Source organism: Dermacentor andersoni, chromosome 2 (assembly GCF_023375885.2).
Source record: "Dermacentor andersoni chromosome 2, qqDerAnde1_hic_scaffold, whole genome shotgun sequence".
Classification (NCBI taxonomy): domain Eukaryota; kingdom Metazoa; phylum Arthropoda; class Arachnida; order Ixodida; family Ixodidae; genus Dermacentor; species Dermacentor andersoni.
In genome coordinates this window covers 238,280,771-238,291,509 of record NC_092815.1, presented here as the reverse complement: position 1 = coordinate 238,291,509, position 10,739 = coordinate 238,280,771, and the positions used below count along the sequence as shown (strand labels likewise).

Here is a 10,739-nt window from a genome sequence, read left to right as displayed (position 1 = left end):
TACCCAACAAGCGACCAGGAAGGCCTTCTAGTCAAGACACCGGATTCCAGGTTCAAGTCAAAAAAGCACAGGGACCAGCGGCCGCAATGCCACCAAAAGACGTCCGATCTGACCAAGTCGGCCACTGGTCAAAATTTGATGAGACGAAACAAAGACGTGAGTGGCCATCTTGCACAAGCAAGTCGTCGGTAAGGTAGAAGAAGCACAGCATTCATCTGTGCCTGAATGCAGCAAACAAGTGTATCATTTCCTTCCACACATCGCGCTAAAGAGACCACCGTCCATGAAGCTTTGTTTTCCGCCCATGGCAGCAAGACCGCTCGGCCATCTTCATGGTGTGCCATATTTGGCACAAAGCTGTATCTTTATTAATAAAGTCGTTATAACTCTGAAACTTTTGGTATATGTGTTTGTTCATTCAATCAATAGTAAAAGCTGAAAAAATAATTTTTAAAATGACTTTTTCATAATTAATGCAATAGAGGGTTAACACTCATGCTTCTACAAAGGCCACAGCAGAAAAACAGCCTGATGCAGAGTTTCTGTGCCACGAAGCAATCAAGAGGCGAGTGCCTAATGCGGACGAAATCGAGTGCATGAACCGACATATTATTAGCGTAGGCGTTTTAGTTACTGTGCAATATTTTGAACACTTCCTTGCATGCCATTTCATGTGGCATATCTTTTCTGGTCACAAATTTGTGCAGCGAACATATTTGCATGATCGACTCCGGGCCTGTGGGACCGTTCACTTGCACTTGATGCTGAGTCTTTTACATGTATCCATAAACTGTATATATGCACATCAGATCCCTACGAGCATTTTCAAAATTCAATTATTTTAGAAAACACTCACATATGCAATACCGACATAATCTTAAATACCACTAAGCAGCTGCGACACATGTTTGTTGAGTATACTCGCAGGCAAAATAAGTAGATCATGTGGACAGCTCCAGCTCAGTTTCCTTAAATCAGTACAAGGGGTACGCAAAAATAACTTTTTCTCGCGCACCAATTATATTGCTGTATAAGCAAGAGAACCCACCACATCAGTGTAACGTATGTTGTACATCACACTAATATGTGCTTTAATTAATTAGCAAGTGAGATGAGTTACCTTTATGGTTCATCCAGTCGAATCACACTGCAAGCTGCATTCATATATCTTCTATTGGATTTAGCAAACATTTAATGAAACATGTTTCCCTGTTATGCAGCTATGCAATGACAAGCCCTGCTATGTGTTCCAAAGGTAAAATTTAAGCACTAAATTAGAGAAGACATTTCTAGTCAGAAACAACAAGCAAAAATGGTGAATGCATAGTATCAGAAGCCTAAGATACAGAAATTATGAGAAGTATCAAATGATATTGAGGTAAGAATGGTATTTGAAAATGCAAGACTCTTTAATGGAGGTCAAGCAAGTCATGGTCAAGCAAGTGGAGGTAAAGCAAGGTAGAATACTCTGCAAAATTATGCGAGTAATGGCATAGCAAACAATGGGTCAGGAATGGCGTTGTTTTTCTGCAAAACAAAAGATGACGATTGTCATTACATGAGAGCATCATGAGACTGCTGCTTGATAAATTCAGAAAGAAACAAAAAAAAAACAAGCCACACGAAAATTAAAAAAAAAAACAATTTAATGATGCTCTCTCCACACTGGAATAAACGAAAAGAAACGGATGACATCCAATGGGGACATATCAGCCACCCTGTGAAACACTAAAGGCAAAATTCAATTTCGAGCTATGGCACTTGCCGCATAGATGTGGGGTCCTTGCACCAATAGTGATAGTTACCACTGCATTTAGACATTGAAAGCATTCGTGAAGACAAAGATGATTCTTTATATTTTTGCCTCCACCAAGTTTTGCAATGCTGTACGCAGCCATACTGAGGATCTCGCAGCAACAACTGCTGGTAAAAAGCAAAAGCAGTCAAAGTGCTGGTGCCCATTCTGGACACTATCTTTGAAAACTTTAGGCAAGAACAGTGCAAAAAGCAGACATAAGAACTGCATTTAGTTACATAATTTCCGGTTTGAATGGCCTTTTGTTTTTGCTTAGAGGAGGAGGAGAAACTTTATTATTGCAGAAACCGTTGCGCGGTTTATTCCTGGGTGGTTCCCTCTGACAGGGCTCCACTGGCTTAGACAATGCCTACACCTAGCCACAGCAGCTCCCTCATGCAGACTCCGCAAGCCAAGAGGCCGTGGAGGCAAATGCAGGTAAGAGGCAAGGAGCAATAGCACTGGTATTGATATTCATCTAATTTCTTTCTTTTTCTTACGTTCAGGCAGACAGCACACCCCGGACAGCAACCTTGACTGCGGATGTGTCATCCTAGTCGCCAAGAAAGCATGTGAGGGAAAGCGACAGGCAATGTGAACAGCCATTTCTCCATGTAAACGATACTGTTTCTCTCGGATGACTCCTACGTCTCGCCACGCCAGCTCACCTGGGCAGACACGCGCAGGTCGGAGGCAAGAAGCAGTGGCACTAGTGTTGACATTCACCCAATTTCTTTCTTTTTCTTACACTGAGACAGCCAACACACCCCGAACAGCTACCTTGACTGCGGGTGTGTCAGCAGATTCCTGTTGTACATATGCTCATAATAAACTTCAGTAAACTTGAACTTAATAATAAACTTGAAGGCAAATGGGACATTGATGCATTGCTTTTTTGAAAATTTAGTGTACACATACAATATTGTTATACTTTGCAGTGCTAGAGAGCGTACTTTGAAGCGTCCCTCTATATATTTTCACCTTTAATAATAATAATAATAATAATAATAATAATAATAATAATAATAATAATAATAATAATAATAACCTCTTTTATTATTTCTATAAAAGCTAATACATTCATCAAGCCTGCCAAAGCCACTTGGGCTTGACTGGCAAGGAAGCAAGGAATGTATGTGTTGTGTGGCCCTCAATGCAGGTCATCTTGTAGCAGCTGCTTTGTCTGTGTATTGCAAACTGGATTAAGCTTGTTATATCCACACGTGCAAAAAGCCTACACTTCTCTCGCATATAAAAATAAGGTTCTATGTAGTTTTTAGTGTTGCAATAAAAAATAAAGTAAACAATTCCATCGTGTATTTGTGTTTATTACAGGAATTCCTATGACACTTATTGTCAAGTTGACAACTTAAACTGGTCAATCCGTCATGGGAAGGAATTGTATGTATACATATAGAAAAAAAAAGGCGTATGTGTGTGTGTTTGTAGGGGGAGTATAGGATTAGCGTGGTATGAAAAGACGTACCAACACCGCCCTCTAGACCCATTCCTCTAAGTTACCGTAACAAAGCGTATTATGCTTACAGTTCATACAACTAACTCTAATATTACTACGTACGCTCGGCGACGCGAGCTACACATGTCAGGACTCGCATTCGCGACTGCACCGGATGCCCTCCATATTATTCTGGTTAATCTTGTTCACTGCTCCGAGGCAAAAGAAATCTCATGGGCGCAAGTGGCTTTAAAGTATCTTGATCTTGCGAGGCACCGCTGCGCGTGCCAGGGGAGCTAGCTGTCCGCGCGAACACTCCCTGGCACACACCCTCCTTGGCGGCCTCAACCTACGTACCGTTCTGCTTCGAGCTTTGATCCCCCCACTGTCCCTTGGGTGCCCCGGAGTTCCTGCGCCGCCTAATTTATTATAATCTCAGGTGTTCTTCTGAGACCTCCGTTTGTCCGTTACATGTGCCCCACAGCTGGGTCAGTATTTGGTAAAAAAAAAACGATCTGTCGTCGCGACGACAAAAGCACCCTGCAACGAAAAAAAGAGCCCAGCGGCTTCTGCAACATAACGCGCCCGCGCGAAGAGAATTACGGGGCGCCAACGAGGTATCTGACCACAGCTTCGAGCTTTGTAACCTCGTCGAGTCGCACTCCTGCAACAGGCGTGACCGCTGAAATCCGCATACCGCCGGAAACTTCAACAGGATCATCCTTCGGTTGCATAACTGCTACCTGCACGGCCAATATCGACCGCGCCCACACCATTCCGCAACATAGAATAAAGAACCAACTTATAAGGCACACACACACGGCTGCACGCACGCCACATCACCGCAACACAAGCAAGGCGCCATGCTGCTACGCTGCTACGGTTGCCAGATTAAAACTGACTACTGTCACCAAGTCTAGCAAGCGTGTCAGGAGCTGGCAACCTCAGTGCGTAGCAACATGGCGGCGCTCTTGTGGTTCTCGATTTCAATGCACGGGCCCTGTGGGTAGCTTGCCCTCTAGAGACAGTATAGTAACTCTATGGTCGGTCCACTCGACCATAGTCTAGTACACTGTATTTGAAGATAGCTTATTCCCTCTTGCTCCCGAGATCCCCGCCGCCAGGCGGCATTACCAGCGGAACACGCGTGCCATCTCTCGTACCACTGCGTAACTAATGACCACCGGCGTGGCAAGTGCTACGATGGGAAAGCGGATTCCGTCTACCCATTCCCCCAACCGTAAGTCGTTACATACCTCGGCGAGAACACGCTACACGATCTAACATCAACGTGTACTTTACGAACAAGAATTAAGCAGCACCTGCGGCTGTGGCAGCGCCGAGGAAATAGCCGGCCACCACGCGCACCGATCCAGGCCGCCGTGCAGCCAATCCTGTCCCTCAAACGCGCACCGTTGGTGGCGCTGGTCCACACCGCAGGCGTTCGTTGCTCGCAAAAGGAGCTCCGCAGGGGGCGCGTGTGCAGGCTGGATGACACGAGTCCAGGCCAGCATTCCGAAATGGCGATGTTATAGGGTCTATTCGATTCAGCTGCACCACTTGAGCCAGTTCACGCGGTGCCGCACCTTGCCGTTCGTTTCAGCGGTGCAGCTTAGCGCCCCCTGCACCCTAGCGTTCGTTTCAAAAAGTGCAGCAAAGGTGCAGCGCCGGTTCAGGAATTTTCAGAACCTGCTCTGCCTGTGGTGCCGCGTTGGTGCACGCGCGGTTCACGAGCTTCCTGAGCTTCCACACTTGAGAGCCGACCACAGCTAGCAGACGATGTCAGCGAACGACTTGCCGACGCTGTCGGTACTTGTAGACGGGGTGCAAACTCAGGTTACCCCTGTAGTCGACGGCGATGGGAGGCGCGTTCCCTTCGGCGATGGATTTGCCTACAGAACGCCAGGTATGTTAACCCTTTTTAGTCACATGGGGTCAATTTCTAGTTGTAAGCTCCTTCAATTAAGCTGTCGGCGCCTGTGAATATGGTGAACACGATGTATTCGTTGTTTAGCTATAGCAGTGTGCCTGTTTGTCAATATGCCAGTACTGAAGTGTATAAAATGCGTTATTCTGATCCGGAAATTTATCGCGCTTTGTTTCCCGTGCAACAAAGGCGGAGGGAATAGCAAGTACGTAGTAACGTGCGTAAAAATTAAAAATGTTGGCTGCGATAAAAGAAAAGAAAGAAGACGTTAACGTTTATTTGTTGCATTGCATACAACAAACTCGTATGCCAATCGAGAAAAAAATTGAAGTAACTGCTGCATTCTGACACCCTCACCGATTTGTCACATATGTAGTGAAGATGAGAACATAGACAATTTTTTTAAGTTCTTGTCGACGATTTATTAGCTTAAGTAAACGAACCCTACAAATACCACTCCGCCTTCTTGGATTAGATTTAACTGTTCAAAATGTACTATCTTTGGGTGCCCCTACACTTCGGCATAGCGACGGGAAGGTTAGCGTTGCCAAGATTTTCTTTTAGGATCAATGAGATTTCAACTCTGAATACAAAATTTTAAGCCTCCTTTTCATTCAGTAAAATTGAATTTGAACTGTTTTATTATAATTATAGTAGAATTTTCATTTTCGTAAAATCATGCAGGCTCTACAATCTTTGTATTTTATAATTACTTAGCTATTATGAAATTTTGACTTATTTTACACTTTCTTATAAACTACCCAATTCTTGGCCAATCCCCCAGAGTGGGTACGTGCCACTAGGTCACAGGAATCTACATGTACATCTACGTCTGAGTGCGTAGGTTGACAAGTCGCTCCTCTTTACTGCTGAGCCCGCGTGTGAAGTTTCGAATACGTTAGTCCAGAGTAGATGCATACCTACAACTCAATGCGGTACTATTTTCTGTCAGATGGAACGGTCATCACGGTGATATTTCAAGAATGTGAAACTAATACGTCATCTGCCATGGAGGCAACGCCTACGGACCTCGGCGTCGCACCGATGGAGGAGCGATCCAGATCCCCCGAGGATGAACTCTGGAGTGTTCGGAGGACCCGGTTCCTCATTTTGAAATATAAAGAGCTGAATCCTCTCGTCGGGAAAAAAGGCGGCCTTAAGCAAGTTTCATTTACTTTCTCATTGACTTGTTAACAAAAAGTTAAATTTCAACTTTGTTTGCTTTGGCACTTGCGAGCATACTTCAGCAGCTTTTAATGTGCTAGAATTGCCAAATTTTAATCCATTACTTTTTTTTTCACAGGACAAAAAAGGCCATGTGGCAAGAAATTGCTCGTATGATCAACACAGAGTTCTCAGTTGTGATAACTGAGCTGCAGGTGCAGAATAAATGGAAGAGCCTTGAACGATCATATAAGAAGACAAAAATAAAAAACAATTCATCGGGGCACTCGACGGCTTTGTGTGAATATGAAGAGTGAGTGCTGTTGACTATTGCATACAGTCTCGGGCTTTTGTATTTGCAACTAATTCTTTTCTTCTTTCATAGACAGCTAAGTGATGTTCTTGAAAAAGAACACCACATCACACCGACAGTGCTGATGAAGCCTGGAGGAACAATTGAGAAAGACAGCAGGTGCAGTTGCCCCATTTTGACAGAAGTTTAGGTATCCCCCTTAATCCTGCACATTGTTTTTCAGCATGTCTCCCGGCGCTGATGACGGCACTGACATGGAGCCAGAATTGTCAACGGGCAAACCCCTGACAAGGCCTGCGTCAGCTGCAGGTGTGAATGCACACCCTAAGGATGCCTTGCGAAGAAAAAAGGACAGCACATCGCTGAATGCCCTCTTAAGAGAATTTAAGGAGGCGAAGGAAGAGCGGGCCGAACGCTTTGATAGGAAAATGGCTTTGTTAGAGCGGCTGGTTACAGCTGTGGAGAAAGTTGCCACAACGGCTCCTGAATAAAAATTTTCAAAAAAGAAAACGTGTGTGTGTGTTGTGTATTATCACCACGCAACACAAGACAACCATACAAAGTAGCCTGGGGCTTGCAGGCCCCAAACGTCTCGATTCTTTATCTTTCACAAACATTGTCTCAGAAAGTATATTTGCAGCATTACAGAGTGAAGCAAAACTTATCTGCATAAGTACTGCTAGCGGCACAAGGATATGCAATTTTAGCACTGCTTTTCGGCAATTGCCTTTCGCAGGCACTCACTGTAGCCTGCCACACTGCAGTCAACAACATTGCCACTGTCCTCATCGTTTCCGACTTCCTCCAAATCCGGGAGTACCTGCAGATCTTCGAAGAAATCTCGCTCCTCATTGCATAAGTTGTGCAGGACGCATGCGCCCATGATTATAAGGCAGCACTGCTTGATGCTGGCTGCGTCCACCAAGTACAGCCTGCGAAATCGCTGCTTGAGTGTACCGAATGTCACCTCAATGGCAACTCGCTGCTGGGAATGGCACTTGTTATATTTCCTTTTCCAGGAGGGGAAGCTCCGCTGCGTATCCTTGTAAGGCGTCATAAGCCATGGTAGCAATGGATAGGCTGAATCCCCCAAGATATAACCATTGCTGCATTTGGTTGCTGCAGCTTCAAAAAAGGGGCCTTCGCGGAGCACCCTGCCGTCGTGCGCCGAGCCGGGAAATCCAATGAGCACATCTATGAACCTATTCTCATGGTTGCATATGCCTTGCAGGATCAAAGAAGGAAACTTTTTTCGGTTGAAGTACGAGTGCGGGGATTCGGTCGGGGTGTTTATCTCTATGTGGCTTCCGTCCACGCAGCCAATTGTGTTTCGTGGCCCCTTCCCAGCGCTCTTGATTAAGAAGCCACCCTTGCTACGTTCTTGCTGTTGCTGGTCCGGCCATGCGATCACTTCTTCACTCATGCTATGTAAAAGGTTGAGCACCCTCTCAATGCAAGCGTGCACAGATGACTCTGTAACATCAAATCTGTCTGCAATTGAGTACATGCTGCACTGGCTCCCAAGATAGCTCAAAACGATGAGACACGTTTTTTCGGCACTGATTCGCGCGCGCCCTCCACGAGCTTCTGGGAAGAACGGTGACGCTTGATAGCGGTCTGCAAGACAGTTAAAGGTCTCGCGTGACAGTCGGAAGAGCCGCTTAAACTCAAACTCAAAATAGCTGCCAACGACGTCTTCATGGTATCGTGGAATACGATTTCGGTCTTTCCTCACCAGCTTTACGGCCAACATTACGACCAAGTCATCGAACTCCTCATCACTGTCCGAGTCCACAAGGTCCATGGCTACTTGAACGACAGTTGAGAGTGTGGCACAGTTCATCGTCGTCGTTCAGTGCAGCAGCGATGCTCACACACAACACACACACACCAGACCTGACCAATTTTTTCTACAACCGCAAACAGCGCAACGCAAATAGCACAAGTCACATACAAATTCACCAGCGCGTAAACAACGGGCGACACGACGCAGAAGGCCTGCACAACACCTGCACCTTGGCATTCGTTTCTCCGGGGCGCTAGTGTCGCGTTGCAGCTGCACCACTGAACTGGCGCTGCAAAAGTGCGGAACTCGCCGTGAACCACCGTGAACTAGGTTCAAGTGGTGCAGCTGAATCGAACAGACCCATAGTCGGAATCAGCAAGCGTCGCTCGCACCGACGCGCTTTCCGCCCCGGGAGCCGCTGCAGGCGCTGGTGATTGCTGGCTTGTCGTAGCCGCCGAGAGTTGCGAGCCGGGCGCAGGCGGCCGCTGAAGTCGGCTGCTCGGGAGCAGCCATAGTCACCTCCACTGCCTGAGTGGCTCGGTCGTAGTTCGACGTGGCAGGTGACAGCCCAGACAATGTGCAGATGACAGCAAATCAGGGGTGACTCCACTCAAGCTGAGTACACTCTAGCAGTCTCGACAACACACTGAAGCGGCTGATGGTCTACAGTCGCATCGTCCACGTGTTAGGATGTTTAATTCAGCTAGCAGAATATAAGTCGACAACTCAGACGTTGAGTTAACGTGAACAAATCTCACTTTCCTTAGACGAACAAACCATTTCAATTCGTGCGAGGATAGCTAGAATGAGGGCAGCGTGACACATCGACGTCAGGGTCCACCAGCTTGTGCCTCTCCACATGCGACATGCCACTCCGGAAACATTTAGGGCTGGAGAGTAGCTACTCTTAATATAAGTGGCCTCCAAACAAAACACCCGTAATGGGGACAAAACAGCCAGCCGCGAGGAGACGTCGGCTCCGAGAGATGCTCCTATACCCCGCTCGTTGCACGACATCGCTGAGCGAACGACGGCCGTACAAGGCGGCGTAGAAGCACCCGGTGCCAGACCGCAATACCAGACTCCCTGTAGCGGGATCCATGGCGCGCGTGCTCCCGGCTCCCAGAGCCGCGACTGCCAGAGTCGATCAACTATATACACAGAAGCTATATTTACACAAGAAAAACTCGGAAGCTCCCACGAGGCATCCGTACTCACTCACTTCAGGGTTGCGGAAGCTCCGCAGGCGCTAGGCCTTGGTCTCTCAGAATGCGGACCATGTGGCTCTCGTACAAACGAATTCATTCAAAAATACTCTGTAAAAGGCTTAGCACGTCGGCATGTTCAGACAAGCCACCGCAACCATCGCCACGCTCTCAAAGCACGCTGTCGATGATAGCGATAAAACTCCACGTTAGACTTACCCTCGGTTCAAACAAAGGTGGATTCGAATCACCGCCTCCTCTATTTTTTCAATGCCAGTGCAATCGCTCGCTGCACAATGGGCGTAGCCGTTGGTGCGCCTCAGCCATGAGTTGCCGCGATGCGACGCTACCCAGATGGTATGGCTAGTTACTGCATATTGACACGTGTAGTTATTTATCTTTATCAGGTGATCACGTTTCACCGCCTAGCAAATGTTATCGCACAGCGCGGGACGCGCCTGCATGTATCTGAAGTTTCTCGAATGTTATCGATGGTTCTATCCGCAGTATGTTGTCACCGAACCTTGTGTTTTCTGATTTCATGTATCCGCGACGCGAATGGTGTAGAGGTTTCTGGAAGACACGCGGGCACTAGCGATTACTCTGGAACCTTCAATGACTTATGTGTAAAAGCCGACGCGCTTCACCCGTTGCTCAGATTTTCGATGATTGCCGACTGTGTTCGCCGCTGTCACCGTTCGTTGAGTGTAGCCTGTCTTTGAGGGCACAAACTCGCCCAATAGAACAATAGCTTCGCCATTCACAGTTTTGCTGATTTCTTCACTGTGACTACCACGTGACATCTAATGGAGGTGCTAGTTCGTTCATGTACCGGACGTCCCGACAAGCCGTGATTCAAGCCCGGACCACAATGACAACACCAACATTGTCCCGGAATATCAAGCAAGCCGCCGAGGGCAACCGCTGCCCCCGGAGAACGAACTTCTACCTGAGAAGACCAAGAAGATCGTGGTCAAGACAACCCCAATGGCAGCCCCAGCGTCCCCCTTTCTGCTGCAACAACCTAAGGACCCACCATCTTTCCATGAATAATCGACTGAAGACCCAGAATCCTAGCTAGAGACCTACGAAC

The 10,739-nt window shown here is 47.0% G+C and overlaps 2 protein-coding genes across 2 annotated transcripts; one reads left to right on the top strand and one right to left on the bottom strand.

Moving 5' to 3' along the window:
* Positions 1-5,065: 5,065 nt before the first annotated feature.
* LOC126539736 (uncharacterized) lies at positions 5,066-7,146 on the top strand. The gene is made up of 5 exons (XM_055075817.2): positions 5,066-5,157; positions 6,131-6,338; positions 6,482-6,655; positions 6,728-6,814; positions 6,879-7,146. Exons 2-5 carry the CDS (start codon positions 6,187-6,189, stop codon positions 7,144-7,146), a joined length of 681 nt encoding a protein of 226 aa, XP_054931792.1. The 5' UTR covers positions 5,066-5,157; positions 6,131-6,186.
* Positions 7,147-7,213: 67 nt separating this feature from the next.
* LOC126539737 (uncharacterized) lies at positions 7,214-8,689 on the bottom strand. The gene has a single exon (XM_050186584.3). It carries the CDS (start codon positions 8,496-8,498, stop codon positions 7,359-7,361), a length of 1,140 nt encoding a protein of 379 aa, XP_050042541.1. The 5' UTR covers positions 8,499-8,689; the 3' UTR covers positions 7,214-7,358.
* Between the last annotated feature and the right edge of the window lie 2,050 nt (positions 8,690-10,739).